This window comes from Balaenoptera acutorostrata, chromosome 14 (genome assembly GCF_949987535.1).
Source record: "Balaenoptera acutorostrata chromosome 14, mBalAcu1.1, whole genome shotgun sequence".
NCBI lineage: Eukaryota > Metazoa > Chordata > Mammalia > Artiodactyla > Balaenopteridae > Balaenoptera > Balaenoptera acutorostrata.
In genome coordinates this window covers 15,602,151-15,621,108 of record NC_080077.1, presented here as the reverse complement: position 1 = coordinate 15,621,108, position 18,958 = coordinate 15,602,151, and the positions used below count along the sequence as shown (strand labels likewise).

The window sequence follows — 18,958 nt, the reverse complement described above, 5'->3', positions numbered from 1 at the left end:
AATAAATGGGAATTTATATGATGGTGTTATTATGTTGGAAAAGAGTAAGGATCTTAATTTATTAAGATTTTGTCGTTGTTACCTCTAACTACCAAATCCTAGTTAGAGGTAACAATAGTACCCTCACTTCATTCTGGCTGGGCTGTGTGTATAGATGCCACCCCCTCTGACCACCCGCTACCCACCATCACTCCATATCAATTTCAGAGATTATACTATTATTATTGTTGTTATATTTTTTTGTAATTTTATTTTATTTATTTATTTATTTATTTGGCTGCATTGGGTCTTGTTGCTGTGCACGGGCTTTCTCTCCAGTTGCAGTGAGCGGGGGCTACGCTTTGTTGCGGTGCACGGGCTTCTCATTGCTATGGCTTCTCTTGTTGTGGAGCACGGGCCATAGGCAAGTGGGCTTCAGTAGTTGCAGCACGTGGGCTCAGTAGTTGTGTCTCACAGGCTCTAGAGCGCGGGCTCAGTAGTTGTGGCGCACGGGCTTAGTTGCTCTGAGGCATGTGGGACCTTCCCAGACCAGGGATTGAACCCGTGTCCCCTGCATTGGCAGGTGGATTCTTAACCACTGCACCACCAGGGAAGTCCCTGTTGTTGTTGTTATTGGTCTTGTCTTCTCTACTAGAATATAAGCTCCATGAGGGCAGATATTTTTTTACAACTGTATTTCCTTTACTCAGAACTGGTACAAGGTAGATATTCAAAACATTCAACATTTGTTGAATGAATGACAGAATGATGAATATTAAATGAAACAAAATTTTCTTTCTGAGTTTTCTGAATATATGAAATTGCTTTTTCTTCTCTTACCAGGTAGAAATACCGTCATGATTTTTGCTAGATAGTAAAACAGAAATGGTAAACCAACACTTCTCATAGTGAGATCGATATCTAAGAGCTAGAATCTCTCTTAATTATGAACAAGTAACATTGCTAAGTGAAATCCTGGCATAAAATAGAGGTAAACAGAGAGGCCAGAGCTTTGCTTATTTAAAGACATACCTGGCCATTCAGTGATTATATTAGCTTCCCAAACTGCTTTGGTCTTTTTCATAAATAGCAAATTATTTTAGTGTTTCCTGTAAAATGGAGCTATCTGTGCTTAGAGGTTTTCCATCATAAGCCTTTGGAAATGCTTTCTACATGCCATTCTGGTCCAGAGAACAGGAGGGCCTGAGTGTCATGATTAGTAAGCTTTGGTTAAGCACAGTGTGCTTGAAACACAGGCTTCTCTGGGCCAGGTTGGAATGCTCGAGGTTCCTGAGTCCTGGCCTCCCTGAAAGTTGGCATTACGTTGGGCTCAAATCTGATTGTGGACAGGGAATTGTCTTTTGCCGATCTCAACTTTATTCACTGTTGAGCTTTGGTTTTGTTTTGTTCTGTTCTGGCAGAGAACAGAGCAATAAGAAAGACTTGAAGTCACTAAAAAATTCAGCCAAGCTTTTATAAACGTGGTTAGAAGGAACATAGACTTCTTCATTCTGCTTTACACCAGGTCTTCAACAAGGAGAAAAAAGAAACTAAAACAGATGCATTTTTATGAATCTATTTTTTACATAAAGCATCTTTTCTTGGGTCTTATTTTTGCAAAACTGACTTTAGTTTTCACTTTAGATTATAGATGAGATCCTGAAGATTAATGAAGACACCAGAGTACATGGCCTTGCCCTTCAGATCTCCGAGACCTCATTTAGCGACAAAATCCTCAATGCCTTGAAACCAGAAAAAGATGTGGATGGGTGAGAACATATAAAAGAAAACAATCGACTCATTGCTAAACTAGTTTTTCTACTGTGAATTTTTTAAAATTCTGCTCTTTCAAATATGTCAGTAATTGAGCCATGAATGAAATCATTTTAAATATTTCAGGAGTTGGAGGGCTTGTAAAATTATGCTTAAGAAAGTACGTATTTGAGAAAATACACTTGCCCTTTTGTAGTGCTTGGCTGCCATTTTGGCCAAATCATACTCATTTGAGAAGTTCCTGTCTGACCTACAGAGTCCTTAGCCAGCTCTCCTTTTCTGATAGCTTTTCCTTTTCCTTGATAAACCAGAGAAAAAACCCAGGGACCTGCTTCACCACAGTAGCACATTCTGCCTTAGTCCCAGGCCAGCGGAGAAAAACAAAGCAAGCACTTACATTCATAACATGAGGTTTTATTTGAAAGTTGAGGGAAAAACTATGAATATCAGGTGCTCTGATATTGGTCTTGCCTCATGTCATGACGTAAGCTTCATGGGACAAGGAACACTGACCATCCCTATGGGAGTTCATGATGTTTCCTGGAAGTTAAAAGCCTCATCTTCCTACATGGAAATGAGAAATTTTTGTATCGTGGCCAAAAAGAACATGATATATTTAGCATTCCAGGGTCGTAAGCAAATTTATAACGTTAGTCTTGTAGGGACTGGATTGAGTGACCACCACTTCACTGACATTCCCAGGTTCCCCCATTATCCCAGCCTCCTGTTGTGACTTAGGGCAGACTCAAACATGGGTAGAAAATTGTCATGAAAATCTCCGATCCTATAACAGACAAACCATAAAGGGGGAAGAGGCTCTAGTCAATTAGAAAACATCCAGAATCCCCGGGTATCAAGGTGTAGTTTCCAGTCTTTCATAAAAAGAGAGAATTATGAAAACTTTTCCAAGTATCTCCATTTTGTTACTAACCTGTATTGAGACCATCAATTTAAGCTAAATAGTTAGGGACTGTTTTGTCCTGGGTTTGACCGAGGAACAACACAGAAGGCATTGAAAGGACATGGTCCCTCATTTTTTTCCTTGATTTCCTTAAGGAGATAAGTACCGATGTCGAGTGGGGATCAGTCTTGCTAGGTCACCCCTGATTTCTAGGATTGGTTCTGGACTTTGATGTTGATGGAGATGTAGATTTCCTCAGGATAAAGTGGCTGCAGGACCTTGGCATTGCGCACGTCCAGGGCCACCATTCCATGTAGTCCATTGAACGGAGCTCCGTAGCGCTGTGCAGTGAAGCCCCACGTGGCCTCCAGCTGCGGTCCTGCTGTCCAGGCAGAACCAGAACTCCCAACGTCGTCCTGACTCATAGGGACCACATTGGAGTTGCCTGAGGGGCTGCTCTAGAAGCTAATGACCTCTATTCCTGCCCACTCTTTCATTTCTATTTAATAATTTAATATATCCTACCTATCTGTCGATCAAAATTCAATTAACTATCAAGTTAAGAAGGAAAAAAGGGAATTTAATTCAAGCCAAACCGAGGATTATAACCCAGGAAACAGATTCTCAGGAAGCTCTGAGAACTGTTCCACCTGTTAGAAGTCGAAGGCACAGTCATATACATTTTTGAGAGAAAGGATTGCACATCAAAATGACGTACTGATGTTTTACATAAAGTTCACCAAGGATATATAGTCCAGGTAAGCATGTACAAAGTGAGCAGCAAGTCACCATGACCCCCTACAGAGCTGGGAAAGAACACTGTTCTTTTAAGAAGTTACATCGCTAGTGTCAGAAGAAAAAAATAAGCAGGCATTCTCATCTTTGAGGAGCTCTGGTTAATGTTTAACCCAGATACACACTGCACATGAGGGAGGGAAGAGGCCCAAACAAACACACAGAGAGAATTTTATATGTAATTTTTTCTTGTCCTGCCTTAAAAGATAAATTTTATTTCATCATATCAAATATTGACTTGGATGTTATTTGGGATTAATACATGTGAATTACAGATGAGTGAGTTTTGGCCAAGCTTGACTTACTTGTTCTCTTATTTTTGGATTCAGAGTAACGGATGTAAACCTGGGGAAATTGGTACGTGGGGATGCCCATGAGTGTTTTGTTTCACCTGTGGCCAGAGCTGTAATTGAACTTCTTGAAAAGTCAGGTATGATGCTCCTTCAGAAATGTTGCTATTTTCTATTTTTTGTTATTTATTTGAGTTTTTAGTAAGGATTTGTTTCTGGAAGATACTTATTGAAACACAGAAGCGATATTCAGTGTCAGCTTTATTTTTCTCATCTTTTAGGAGATATGAATGACTGGCAAATTTTTCTAATAAGATTAACTGTATTATAATTTTAAAGAGAAATTGGTAAAGATGAATGATTAACCTGTGTTTTCTCCGTTTCTCTTATGAAACCCTCAAAATAACCACAATGAAAAATGTTTCAAGTTTCAACTTCTCAAATCTGTCAATATGTAAACCTAGATAAGTTTTATATTTAAAACTTAAATGAAGACGCTGTCAGATATAGTTTAGGGTATAGAAACCTAGATTAGGATCTATCAGTGAGCAGTATCTCTTTCAGTAATCAGTATTTAATTTTTTCTGTACACCAGCTTGAGTGAAAAGGAGACAACGCCCCTCCCCTACACCCAAACATGAAATGATTGAACAGAAATTCCAAAATATATACCAAAGTTCTATTAGAAGATTAACTTTCAAGATATACCTTTAGGAAATTAGCCATTAAGCTCAAATCTCTGAGATAATCCATATAGACAGTGTTTTTCCATCATATGGATAATTAGGATGATGATTCTAGGTCACTCTACCATAAAGTTTGTAAAGAAGCAATAAGTTATGGCTTATAGTCATTGTAGGTTTGGGGCTCAGAGGGCCAAGTTTTAACAGGCTATTTTTTTGCAGCCAATTAAGCCAACCCTGCTCTTTCCCCCGTGGAAGCCCCGTGTGCAGTGGCTGCAAACAGCAGCCTCCTTGGTAGCGCGCGCAGCCTCTTGCCTGTATGGGTTGCCCTAAGGGACTTCGAGACAGCCCTTTCCAGTGGACATTCATGTCTGCCATGCTGTCCCCAGTCTGGGCTCCAGACAGGTATGTGCGGTGCCTTTGGAAGGCCCCAGGGCACAGTGGCCTGGGTCCACGTTGGCCAAATCGTAATGTCCATCCGCACCAAGCTGCAGAACAAGGAGCATGTGATGGAGGCCCTGCACAGGCCGAGTTCAAGTTCCCTGGCCGCCAGAAGATTCACATCTCCAAGAAGTGGGGATTTACTAAGTTTAATGTGGATGAATATGAAAACATGGTGGTAGAAAAGTGGCTCATCCCAGATAGCTGTGGGATCAAATACATCCCTAATTGTGGCCCCCTGGACAAATGGCAGGCCCTTCACTCATGAGAGTATTGGCGCTGTCCCCTCCTTACTCAGGCCCACCAATAAATACTGCTTTCCTGTCCAAAAATTAAATTAAATTAAAATAAAAGCTATTTTTCCTTACATTAAAGCTGTATGGGAGGAAGACTTTGAAGTTTTGATTATAATACTGAATTTCCATTTGGTGGGTAGGTGTCAACTTAGATGGAAAGAAGATCTTGGTAATAGGAGCCCATGGGTCTTTGGAAGCCACCCTGCAATGCCTGTTCCAGAGAAAAGGGTCCATGACAATGAGCTCCCAGTGGAAAACACCTCAGCTTCAAAGCAAGGTAAGCATCTTCCATGTTGGAAACATATCCTTCAATGCCTATATTAGAAAAGGAGGACTGAAATGCATAGGCTGATCGTTTAACATAAAAAGTTAGAGAAAAAAACAGCAGAAAATCTCAAAGGATGAAAACAAAAGAGCAGAGATTACTGAAATAGAAAACAAATATGTAATATGAGAGATTATCAGCAAAGCCAAAAGATGGTTCTTGGAAAAGTCTAGTAAAATAGACACACCACTAGCCAAAATAATTAAGACAAAAAGAGAGAACACCAGCAATGTTAGGAACAAACAAGGGGACATAACCACAGAAGCAAAAATTATTTTTTAAGAAGGAGAATATGAACAACTTTATGCTGATAAATTTGAAAAATTGTATGGAATGAAAACTTTCCTAGAAACTGTAACTTACAAAATGGATTCAAGTAAAATTGAGTAGTCTTATATACATTGAAGACATTGAGTCAGTCTACCCTGCAAACAAGCAAACAGAAAAGGCACTAGGTCGTTTTATAAATGAGTTACCACAGTAAAAAACATTTTCTCTGGAGAATAGAAAAAGAACATTTCCTAACTCATTGTATGAGTGCCCAGTGCAGAAAATGACAAGATGCTAAAGGATAATTACAGGCCAATTTCATCTATGAACATAGATGAAATAATCGTTAGCAAAAAAGAAAACCAAATCCAGTATCCCGTTGGGACTATCACAGGATTGCAGGGGGGTCTAACATTAAAATCTGTTAAAATGTATTAATGTAATTCACCACATTATCAGATTAAAAGCTATACTGTCACCATAGTAGATGCAGAAAAATCACTAGATAAAATCAAATGTTCATTATGATTTTTTCCTGAAAAAAACATTAGACTAGGAATTTAAGGAAATTGCTTAACAAGATAAAACATCTATAAAAACTTAGAGTGAAAAATCTCACTTAACAGTGTTATATTAGAAACATTTTCTTAAATTAGCAAAGACAAGGGTGCCTGTTATTAGTACTCCTAACCAGCATTGTGTGGGAATTCCTAGACAATGCAGTAATATGAAGAAAGAAAGGAAGAAAATTCATAGTGATTGGAAAGGAAGACACCAAACTGTCATCAATCCTGGGTAATATGATTACATAAAAAGTCCAAAAGAACCTATTAAAATATCAGAATTAGTAAGAGTTCATCTGGGTTCTTGGCTATAAGATCAACATGGAAAAATCAATTGCATTTCTAAACACTACTCCCCACAGTTAGAAAATTAAATTTTAAAGAAATACAATTTATGATAACAATGAGAATATAAGGTATCTAGGAATATATTTAACAAAAGTTATTTCTGACCTTTAGAAAGAAATTATATAATTTTGATGAATGTCATTAAGAAGACCCAATTAAAAGCAGAGATACCATATTCACGGATAAGAAGACTCGTCTTAAAGATACTAATTCTCTCCAAATTGATCTATAAGTTTGAATCAGAATCCTGACATAATATTATTGTGTAGACGTTGACAAGCTGATTCCATTTACATGGAAGGACAAGGACAAAAACAAGACAATTTTGAAGAAAACTAGAGCTGTAAATATCAACAAGAAAGAATTTTTTAAAAACAGCATTCATTGGAAAAAAGCAAGTTGCAGAAGGCTGTATTTCATCTAACACCATTTATATAGGGTTTTTTGTTTGTTTGTTTGTTTGTTTTTAAAGCAGATTCCCAGTTACCCTCTTTTTTTTTAATTTATTTTAGTTTTGGCTGTGTTGGGTCTTCATTGCTGTGCGTGGGCTTTTTTTTTTTTTTTAATGTGCACTTTATTATTATTATTTTATTTTGACATCTTTATTGGAGTATAATTGCTTTACAATGGTGTGTTAGTTTCTGCTTTATAACAAAGTGAATCAGTTATACATATACATATGTTCCCATATCTCTTCCCTCTTGCGTCTCCCTCCCTCCCACCCTCCCTATCCCACCCATCCAGGTGGTCACAGACCACCGAGCTGATCTCCCTGTGCCATGTGGCTGCTTCCCACTAGCTATCTATTTTACATTTGGTAGTGTATATATGTCCATGCCACTCTCTCACTTTGTCACAGCTTACCCTTCCCCCTCCCCATATCCTCAAGTCCATTCTCTAGTAGGTCTGTGTCTTTATTCCTGTCTTACCCCTAGGTTCTTCATGACCTTTTTTTTTCCTCCTTAGATTCCATATATATGTGTTAGCATACGGTATTTGTTTTTCTCTTTCTGACTTACTTCACTCTGTATGACAGACTCGAGGTCCATCCACCTCACTACGGATAACTCAATTTCATTTCTTTTTATGGCTGAGTAATATTCCATTGTATATATGTGCCACATCTTCTTTATCCATTCATCTGTTGATGGACACTTAGGCTGCTTCTATGTCCTGGCTATTGTAAATAGAGCTGCAGTGAACATTTTGGTACATGACTCTTTTTTTTTTTTTTTTTTTTAATTATTTATTTATTTATTTATTTATTTTTTGGGCTGTGTTGGGTCTTCGTTTCTGTGCGAGGGCTTCCTCTAGCTGTGGCAAGCGGGGGCCACTCTTCATCGCGGTGTGCGGGCCTCTCAGTATCGTGGCCTCTCTTGTTGTGGAGCACAGGCTCCAGACGCGCAGGCTCAGCAGTTGTGGCTCACGGGCCCAGTTGCTCCGTGGCATGTGGGATCTTCCCAGACCAGGGCTCGAACCCGTATCCCCTGCATTAGCAGGCAGATTCTCAACCACTGCGCCACCAGGGAAGCCCCTACATGACTCTTTTTGAATTATGGTTTTCTCAGGGTATACGCCCAGTAGTGGGATTGCTGGGTCGTATGGTAGTTCTATCTGTAGTTTTTCAAGGAACCTCCAAACTATTCTCCATAGTGGCTGTATCAATTTACATTCCCACCAACAGTGCAAGAGGGTTCCCTTTTCTCCATACCCTCTCCAGCATTTATTGTTTCTAGATGTTTTGATGGTGGCCATTTTGACCAGTGTGAGGTGATATCTCACTGTAGTTTTGATTTGCATTTCTCTAATGATTAATGATGTTGAGCATTCTTTCATGTGTTTGTTGGCAATCTGTATATCTTCTTTGGAGAAATGTCTATTTAGGTCTTCTGCCCATTTTTGGATTGGGTTGTTTGTTTTTTTGTTATTGAGCTGCATGAGCTGCTTGTAAATTTTGGAGATTAATCCTTTGTCAGTTGCTTCCTTTGCAAATATTTTCTCCCATTCTGAGGGTTGTCTTTTGGTCTTGTTTATGGTTTCCTTTGCTGTGCAAAAGCTTTTTTTTTTTTAAGTTGCGGTGAGCGGGGGCTACTCTTCACTGCCGTGTGCGGGCATCTCATTGCGGTGGCCTCTCTCGTCGCGGAGCACTGGCTCTAGGCGTGCGGGCTCTAGAGCGCAGGCTCAGTAGCTGTGGCTCACAGGCCTAGCTGCTCTGCAGCATGTGGGATCTTCCTGAACCAGGGCTCGAACCTGTGTCCCCTGCATTGGCAGGCGGATTCCTAACCACTGCACCACCAGGGAAGCCCTATGTAGGGTTTTAAATCAATACCGCATATATATTTTTAGGGCTGCATACATATAAAGTAAAAGTATAAAGAAAGGAGTGGAAACTGTGAACCAGATCAGGAAAACCATGACAGGACAAAGATGTGCAGGTAGGTAAGAGGAGACTAGGGGACCTTCCCTTGTGTTGGTCATGCCTTTCCTTAAACTAGGCAATGGGCGGGATGTCCAGGTGTGTTATGTTATTCTTTTACATTTTCGTGTCTGAAATAGCTAATAAAGTTTTTAATTTCAAAAACTGACAATGAAGTTCACAAATTTCAAGCAAAGTGAAGTTAAATTAAAAGTGCATTAAGTACAATAAATTACTAAAATCTAAAAATACATGTTCTTCACTTCGCAGCATGAGGATGGAAACAAACAAGTTGTAGTCCTGTCCAGGGGAGACGGGCCTCTCGACTGAGATTTGTAATTTTTCAGTGGCAGGTGGATCTGGTGTACGTAATTCCTTCTTGTTTTAAAATAGCCCAGCAACATGGTCTTGCAATTAAACTCAAACCTATGTGCTTTTTTAGTGGTCACCACGTGGTGGCAGCCTATTCAAGAAAATTCAAGGACAATGTTTCATACTTTAGAGGCCAGGATTTTAGGTTGGGAAGCTTAGTAGAAGAGGACAGTAAACTTGCCCTGAACTGAACAGCTGTGACGAAAAAGAGAAAAATGCCTTCATTGGCAATTCATTGTTTTCGCAGCTGTCACAGATACTTTTGCTAGTTGTATCTGTATTTTTGAACAACAAAGACATCTTTCAAAGTGCTTTTTTTTATTATGGAAATAAATCACCTTGACTCTTTTGGATAAAGCTCACTCTAACTTTGAGAAGATGATTGCGAGGCTTTATTCTCTAGAGAATCTAGAAATTGAATAACATTCTGGTTCCCGCATGTCTAAGAAGGCTCTTTTCAATAGCTGACATTGCACACACATTTTGTTTTCTTAAGTCCTTGGCACTTAACAGTGGCACCACTGTGAATCTTACAGGCCGTCACCTTCCACTCTTTTTATTGCTTCAACTTTATAGCCAAAAATAGGGAAAGATTCCGGGCTCCCTATACTTGGCTTTAAAGTTCATTTGGTCTCTGGTGTTTGGCCCTCTCTACCTGGCTTACTTACTTACAACAGGCTCCCCTCACACCACAGGATAAAGGCTGTATCTTTCCATTTTTTGGTGCTAGCAGCCAACTTCACTAGTCACCTGCCTCCCGCTGATATGCCTCCGTGCTTCTGCCTGACATTTGACTTTTCACTATTCCTGTATTTTATTTCTAAAACACAGGCCATTGCTGGGCCTGGTTTCAGAGGGTCAGTGCGCCCTCTGCAGACCACAGTGATGGCAGTTAACATGGTGCAAAGAACACCAAGACGACACACGTTAGTGTCCTAGGACACCTGAAAGGGACAGGCTGTGTCCACCCTTGGAAAACCTTCACTGTGAGAATCCTTGAAAGTATACATTTAACAACAGATTCGGATTTTTGTTTTCTGATTCCATCAACAATGCATTTTTAAGATTATAGTGCATTATAAGTGCATCTTAACAGTGCATTTTAAGATTATGGCCCATTTAGCTTCTCATTATCAACAATGCTAAGTATCAGGGAGAGAAAAGAGCAAGCAAAGGATTATAGCTATTAGGTCACAGGACGTTATCTTTGAAAAGCATTTCTTACCTGCTTATTTGTACCTGACATGGGACAAGACCCCCTGTTGGCCATCTGGTGGGGGATTTCCAAAACCAGGGGGGTGAGGGTTTGGGCATCAGGGGGTGACTGTAACACTGGAGTCCTGTCCACCACCTCCTAACTACTTGTAGCCTTTCAAGTTTGGGATGACCTTGAAGCAGTCGCAGGCTGCTGCAACCAGTAGGAACTGTCTTTGAAGGTCTGGAGTCAGAGACAACATTTGTGTTCTCGGGAAGCAATAAAACATAGGCATTGGTGGAGACAGCTCTGGATTCAAACCTTATCTGTTGTTTAACCTCTCTGAGCCTGTCTCCTTATGTGGAGAATGGGGATCATAATACTCCCTGCCTCATGGGGCTGCTGTGAGAATTCAGTGATCACGTAAGTTTGCTTAGCACAGGATCCCTGGTAATAGCTTGGCTGTTATTGATGGTGAGTCAGGAAGGACACTGGCAAGTTTCACCGTACGGATGTGCAGTTGATCCTCAGTGTGGAAATGGAAAGGCCAGTGGGTCATCACATTGTAAGGAGGTAATAAAAACTCAGGACCCAGGGTTCCTCATTGGAGGAAAAGTAAGAGACAGTGTCCCTGAGAGAGTGGGTGCCCAGCTTTGGCCAGTCCGGGCTCTCCCTCTGGTCCTCACCTCCAGGGCTGTGGGCCTCTTCCTTCCCTGATGCCTGTGTTACTCAGAAGCCGCTCCACTTCAGAGCATGTCTCCTGGGGATTCCTGGTTTACCAATCACTCCTTCCAGGAATAGTAGTCCTTCCTACGATTTTGAGGAGTATTTACACTGAGTTAGTCAAATAGAAATGGATCCCTTCTCTAACAGCCTGCCTAGATCTAAAGATAGTCTTTGGATACTGATTACGCATAAAATCTCATGGAGTCTGAACATGAGAATTGAGATTTGCCTTTTTAGAGAAGTACAGAAAAGAGAGTTGACTTCTGTATTTGGTAGCTTGATAGTTTATGCCCCTCTGAGTGTATGATTGAAAATTAAGAATAGGTTTCCTGCTTTGTTCTGCAGCATCAAAACAAAGGTGCATGCCGCTTTGAGATGCATTCTGCATTTACGTGGGAGAGGGGAAGAATGTCTGGGCACTGATCCAGATTAGCTGCACAACTTGGAGCATCAGCTGTTGGTACCCCAAAGCACTGGGTGTGATGTTTCTGGGTCCAGATAAGGAATCGCCCTCCTTCCTCCGCCCAAACGAAGGCCCCTCACTCAGCTCCCCAGGCCCCTGGAGTGGAATGACACCCTTATGTAGGAGGGGACAGCCATCCGCCCTGTGCGAATTGGCCTAAATTTGGAGATGTCCTCTTCCTCACCCCAAGGAGTTCACTCTGATACCAAAAGCAAATGTTCTGCGTTTAGTATTTATGAGGCGGAGTGATACCCCTCTCCAGGGAAGAGAGGCTGGCAGGCACCCCGGGGCTGTGCTCACATGCCCTCACTTGCTCCACTGGCTGGAAAGCCTCTTCTGAATCTGCGGTCGGGCGCAGCTGGAAGATGATGGCAAAACGGCCTCCAGCTGCAACGAATCAGGTCAATCCCAGCTGCGTGTATAAGAAATAACCCCGGAATAAGAGAACCGTTGTATTTTGTTTGTCTCAGGGGATCTTGTTTCTCCTGAGCACAGAGATCGTCAAAACTAGCACTAACAGAAGAAGGAAAAAATACAGGTCTTTCACACTTGAAGGGTCAAAGTAGGCTGTTTTCTTGAGCAAAGCTAAATTATCACAAAGTCATTTCCGCTTTAAATTCGGTACATAGCATGGCTTACAAAAGGCCTTAAAAAGGGAATTGGAAGATTCTAAATATATGTGTATTATACATATGAGATCTTGAAAAAGTAATCTATTTTCCAGAGATTGTGGGGAAAACCCTAGCTTTTGTTTTTTGGCTGAGCCACGTGGCTTACAGGATCTTAGTTCCCTGACCAGGGATCGAACCCGGGCCAACGGCAGTGAAAGCGCCAAGTCCTAACCACTGGACCGCCAGGGAATTCCTGGAAAACCCTAGCTTTTTTTTTTTTTTTTTTTTTTTAATTTATTTTATTTATTTATTTATTTTTGGCTGTGTTGGGTCCTCGTCTCTGTGCGAGGGCTTCCCCCAGCTGCGGCAAGCGAGGGCCACTCTTCATCGCGGTGCGCGGGCCTCTCACTATCGCGGCCTCTCCTATTGCGGAGCACAGGCTCCAGACGCACAGGCTCAGTAATCGTGGCTCACGGGCCTAGTTGCTCCACGGCACGCGGGATCCTCCCAGACCAGGGCTCGAACCCATGTCCCCTGCATTGGCAGGCAGACCCCCAACCACTGTGCCACCAGGGAAGCCCAACCCTAGCTTTTAAACTGGACTAGATTGGCAAGTTACACGAGTTTTTTTTTTCTTTTTTATATTTATAATTTTTAATGCATTTGTCTTTTAAATCGGGTAGGAAATTATAAGTGTAGTTTCAAACCAAAAATACAAGAATACTGGCTTTTCTGGAGATCTTCATTTCTTCACACAGCTTGGAGTTATGACTAGTGTCTTTTCACTTATTGTAGAGCAGGTCTAATGGTAACGAACTCCCTCCACTTTGTTTAATATGCAAATGTATTCATTTCTCCCTTTTTTTTTTTTTTTTGAAGTACAGTTTTGCTGGATATAGAATTCTCAGTTGACAGATCTTTTTTTCTTCAGGCACTTTAAATATGTCATCCCACTGCCTTCTGGCCTCCAAGATTTCTGATGAGCATGATAATTCTTTTTCACCAGAGAGGCTACACTTAAACCAGTAACATATGGTAACAGCAGTAAGGAGAGCTAATAATCATTGAGTTAGTGGCTACTATGAACCAGGACTGTCCCTCACTTGTGTTATCTCGTTGATTCTGCAGCCATCCTATTCGGCAGGACTCTCACTCTTCCCATATCGTAGATGAGGAAACTGAGGCTCGGAGAAGTAAAGAGACTATGCAAATGTACATAATTTAAAAATGATAGAGGTGGCAGTACAGCCAGTATTTTTAGCCACTATCCCATGTCAGCTCGTATTCCAGATAATCACAAAACCCAACCTTTAAAAGTACCTTTAAAGTCTAATCTTTAAAACCCAAAAGTATCTGACAGCTCGCATGGGGAACATCAGCGGGACCAAGGCCCAAGACACTAGACTTGGGTTGAGTTCACCATTGTTTCATTCCCACAGGTAATAGTCCCACAGATATCTTCCTAAGATAAGGAAGCCAGTTGCTCCCTGAGCCCTGGGCTTCTCACCAGCCCTCCAGGGGCACCCTTCAGAAGGGATGTGTCCACCCTCTCGAGAGGGCAGGGTGGGGGGCACCCTGGTCCGGTGTGTGGACACGCAGTACAGCCTCATTGATGTGAATTCCTCCCCCCACCCCCCCCCCCCGTAGTGGCTGGATGGAGAAGATACCACCGACCCTGGGGCACCACAGATCTTGTGCCAAGCAAATACCAAGGCTAATGAGTAATGTGTGATTAAGTGACCTGGATCATGTAGCCCCCTGAGTTTCTTTGACAGATTTTTCAGTGTTCATGGCCTGAAAATGCCTTTGGATGTCAGCTCCCATTCTTCTCACTCTTGCTTCTGCCTCATCATTGTCTGGCTTATCAACACCAGAGAAGGAGGTGAATAGAATTTTTTAAAAAGCCCCCAAATCAGGCCATTTATATTTAGCAGCATTGAGAAAGGGATCTGAGAGAGTCTCTTGAAACTTGGCGTGAGATCCAAAGGGGGCGTGTGAAGTCTCAGATGGTTCAAGGCAGGTACTGCACAAAGGAAGGGCTCCAGGCTGTGTCCTGCAGAGATCAGGCCAGTGACATCACCTCCCGTCCACCTGCAGATCGTCCCTGCTTGCCTGTCCGCACCATCGGCAGAGCCTGGCTCTGTCTTTTACCCCTTCCTCTCCAGTGTAAATGCTTCCTAAGGATGTAGAATTAGAATACTCTAGTTGGTAGGTCTTAACATAATCTATAATGATAAAGCACCTTACATTTGTGTACAGATTTCGTTTTCAAAGTCTTTTCATATACTAGCTCACTAGCGTTATATCCTGAAAGCAAGGTGTTACGTGTGGTGCCTTGATCCTGGTTGTCAGTGAAAAGGAGCAGAGCCTGGATATGAATCCGGGTCTTGTAAACCCCACCTGCCACGCTCTTCCCTCTGCACCTCAATTCCTCTCTGTCAAGTGCAGCTTCTTCACTTCTCCAAGGAGGCAACTGAGGCCAGAGAGTTACTCAGGAGAAGTGGGATGCAGAAATCCTATGTGCAGCCCAGGGTTCAGAATTGGAAAGCACAAGTATGGAGGGAAATGCGACGCAACGCTGAATTTCCCACAGTCACATCAATTCACCTTAACTTCAACACGGCATAACCGTAAACCATAAGGCTGTCCTGCCTCTGTGAAGTGCGGCTTGCCTCTCGTGGATCTGGGGACCATAACTTGCTCTCTTCCACATTTTTGTGCTATGTGGTTCTGAGTCTTTGTCATATTAGATTATCTCTCATCACACATACACACACGCACAGACACACACACACACACAGGTGTGAGCTCACGATCGCTCTCTCTCTGTGTCTCAGCCCTACTTTTTAGTTTTATTTCTTCCTAGGGTGTGAGATAGGGAATTATTCTTGATGAATCAAAGTATATCCATTACTGGATTTGAGGTTGCATTTTTCTTTTATCATCCATCATAATTTATGTGAGAATCAAGTAAACTTGAATAGGGATTAACTGTCTTTTCTGTATCATTTGGGACACAACTGGCTATCTTTGATACACTCTTCTCATACGTTGAGCAGTAAATATGTTGAATGATGAGGTAAGACATGAACTTCTTAGAAAAAGGAAGGTCATTTATTAACCTTTGGGGGAAAAATTGGGGAGATAAGTGCTGTGATCATACTCCCAAATTATCCATTTGGCTTGTAGTCATTCTGATTTATGAAATAGGTCTTAATTTTAAAAGCCAGTAATGTCCTACTGATCACAGATGAGAGTGGAAAAAAGAAACATAGGCAATTCCAGAAAGGAAAAAAAGTCTCTGGGATGAGATCACTTGCTGAAGTGGGGGAGGTACCTTTTGCTGAGACTCATTCTCTTATCTTGCCAAAGTATTACAACAGCTGAATGAACATGGTTTGACATTCTTACTTTAGAGTGTTTACACAGTTATTTTGCTGGTCTCATTTGATAGTATGCTTAATATTGCAAGAAAATATGTAAATTTATCCATGGGTACAAAGCAAGAATCCTTTGGTAGATATTCAGTTAATTCGAATAAAAAGTTAGACATTCTAAGTTTGAATAATTTATGGATAAACAGGGACTCTGCTCATGAAAAACTCTGCCTCAGTGAAATCTCCATAGGCAGGGAACACACTGGACTCAAAGGGCAAGAGTTTACCCAGGCATGGTTGCCAATACCCATGTCTATAATAAAGTCACTGATGAGTTCCTAATTGCCAAAAACGGAGTTTTTTTGCTTTTAGCTTGCTTAGCCATTGGGCGTCATTGGAACCGGCTGACCACACCCTTTCCCCTTAGCAGCCTGCTTGAAGGCAGCCAGTCCTCCTTCCTGTGTCTGGGGTCGCACCAGAGTCATGTCATTTATTCCCTTCTTTTGTCATTTAAGATGAGTGCTCCCAAGGGATGCATTAAACACCTTTTTCTCCCCATTCTACCTGTTTCCCTCGGGGATCTTGTCCAAGCTGCTAGTTTTAACTATGTCTATAATGCTGGCAGATCCCAGCCTGCACCCCCATCCTCCTAACCTTCCTCGGTTCCAGGCATCCAGCTTCCTACCAGACCTGCCCTCTGCCTGCTGCAGTGTAATGCTTTCCCTCTCAGCTCCTCCGATCCTTCTCAATCCCGCATCCAGAGTAATCTTCCTAAAACACAGCTGATGGTGTGAGGGCCACCAGAGTAGCCCGGCCTGACGACTACTTATCTGTTATCAAGAAAAGGCCAGCAAATTCGGGAATTTGGCATTTATTGAAAGAAAGTGACATTTAATAAAAAAGAAAAACACTTCACTCTTTTTAGGACTTTGCCATGAGATAGCCACGGGGCCTCCACGCCACATGAGATTTCACAGACATGCCCTGTCATTGCAGAGCACTGTGAAGACTCTTCTGCAGAACATGATGTGATCCGTAAAGCCACTCACCCGGCTTCCACTAACCCGCAAAGTGTCCCAGTTCATTGAAAGTGAAAGAATGAGGGCCGGGTCACCTCCCACCCTCCCTCCCTCCCTCGGGGCCCCTCCCTGTATTTAACTGTGTGTGACAGCTGCCGGATGTCCCTGTCGCACAGGGACTGCCGGATGTTAAACACTAGCAAAGTTTTTAAGTATTTTACCAACTGTGTGGGCAAAAGAAGTAGAAATCGAATGTTTAATTGTTTCTTTTCCGTATTCCAGTGGTTTGCCCTGCGCCTCCATCTTGAAGATCCCCAGCTCTCAAATCCTGTAGGCAGGGATTTTTATATTCCGATCCTCAGCAACCTCAGTGTCTGCCCCAGGCGGCACTTGACAGATGGCAGGTGAATGAGTATATTCACTAAAGAATCCTGGATCTCTTTTATTCTCTTCAGTCACTGTAATTTGAGAAGCGTGTCTTTGCTGGAGAAAGTACCTATTTTTTTTTTAAGTATTGTTCTTCATCTTGAACTTTATTTTCTGAATTGTGTTGATAACTTTTGAAGGATGTAGAAGCAGGTTTGATAGGTCTCAGGTAATTCAGTCACGATGCTTCAGGACATAGCTCCAAACCTTTTTTTTTTTAACCTGTCCTACCTTTTGTAGGCATGCAGATCTCATGCCTGAGATTCATATATGCCCTTTCAAAACCGTTGATAGCATAAGTCCTGTCTTCTAACTAGGAAGGTGGGGCTGTCCTTTCTGGAGTTTCCATTTTAAAATGCATTTCATTTGCTAAATACAAAGTTGTGAGGTTCCTTATAACTCTGCAAGCCCTATCTGTCCTCCATCTCCCCCTCCGTATTCTGAGACCTGTCCCCCACCCACACTCCCTGAAAAATCAGTGACTTCAGAAAAGTAGTTTTCATGGTATCTAAACCCTCTGCATTCCCACGTGCTCCACACTAAATGCCTGCATATCTGTGTCTTGCGATTGTTTTAACATTTGGTCTTCTGCCTGGGGAGTGGGCGGTTCGCTGAAAGCTGCTTCCACTCAAGTCTCAGCAGAGAAGGCAATATTTTGTTATGAGTAAAGTTTCAAGCCAGGCTTTGGCCAGGGTCCTTCCCATTAGGGAGGAAGAAAGTAGAAACAGCCAGTGAGATGATAATTCTCCTTGAATCATTAAAAACCTCGCCTGGGCCTCCGTGGGTTATTTATTGATTTAAGCATCTAGCACTTTTCCTTTCCAGAAAGATTAGCATCTCCGATGCGATCACGGCTGGGGGAGGAGATTTTGGCCTTTTCTCTGCGGGATCAACTGCCCCCCCAGTTGCTTGTTAGCACAGCCCGCTTTCGAGCTGAGTCTAGGTACACAGTTAAGGGGTCGGAATGAGATTTCCGAGATTTATCGGTAATGAAAAGAACAGGTTGTACCGAAGACACCACATGTAGGAAACTAAGTACTCTTAGGGGACTCAATTAAACCTGTGATCCTTGGCTTTTTCCAAAATGAACATTGCAGTCTTGTACATATTAACTTCCTTTTTGTAGATGTTTTAACATGTTCTGTTTTTGCCGCCGTCGAGCGTGGAAAATGCAGCGAAATGGCGTTTCTTATCCGCTGATCATTTGCCACACGCTAAGCATCTGTGTTTCAGGTCTTACTGTGGTTGAGTGTCTGCAGTGGTAAAGGAACACAGATATTTTCTTATCAGATGTTTAAAATCCTCTTTCTGTAAGAACACATTTTTCCCCTAAATATAACATCACCTGCAAGTCTAGCTGCCTTTCAGCTCTATCTGTACAGAACCCATGGGACGTTAACGCACTAGATTGCTGGGAATATTGGCTGTAAACCTCTTAATTCGGGTTCACAGTACTGTGACTTGGGCATTAAAAAAGTGGTTTTTCCAGTAGGGACCTCTTTTTGAATATGATTAATACAGACTCACAGAGATACCATTTTAATGTATTCCTCTTCCTGTGCCTTAATAAAGGGCGGTGCTGAAAAGCAGTGAGCACCTTCAGGCCTCGTTAGCGGTACTCATTGAATTGCTCTCCCCTATTTGCATGATCCAGCTGATCAAGTGTTTCTGGAATGTTAACCTGTAAGA

The 18,958-nt window shown here is 42.0% G+C and overlaps 1 protein-coding gene and 1 non-coding gene across 2 annotated transcripts in view; both read left to right on the top strand.

Annotated features, from left to right (window-relative positions):
• MTHFD1L (methylenetetrahydrofolate dehydrogenase (NADP+ dependent) 1 like) overlaps positions 1-18,958 on the top strand; it is a 202,743-nt gene that overhangs the window by 9,895 nt on the left and 173,890 nt on the right. The window contains exons 5-7 of the mRNA XM_057527877.1: positions 1,624-1,748; positions 3,778-3,878; positions 5,299-5,435. Coding sequence (XP_057383860.1) covers positions 1,624-1,748; positions 3,778-3,878; positions 5,299-5,435 — 363 coding nt within the window. The remainder of the gene's footprint in view (positions 1-1,623; positions 1,749-3,777; positions 3,879-5,298; positions 5,436-18,958) is intronic.
• LOC114235844 (small nucleolar RNA SNORA70) lies at positions 4,638-4,771 on the top strand. The gene has a single exon (XR_003621933.2). It is a non-coding gene; the product is annotated as a small nucleolar RNA SNORA70 (small nucleolar RNA).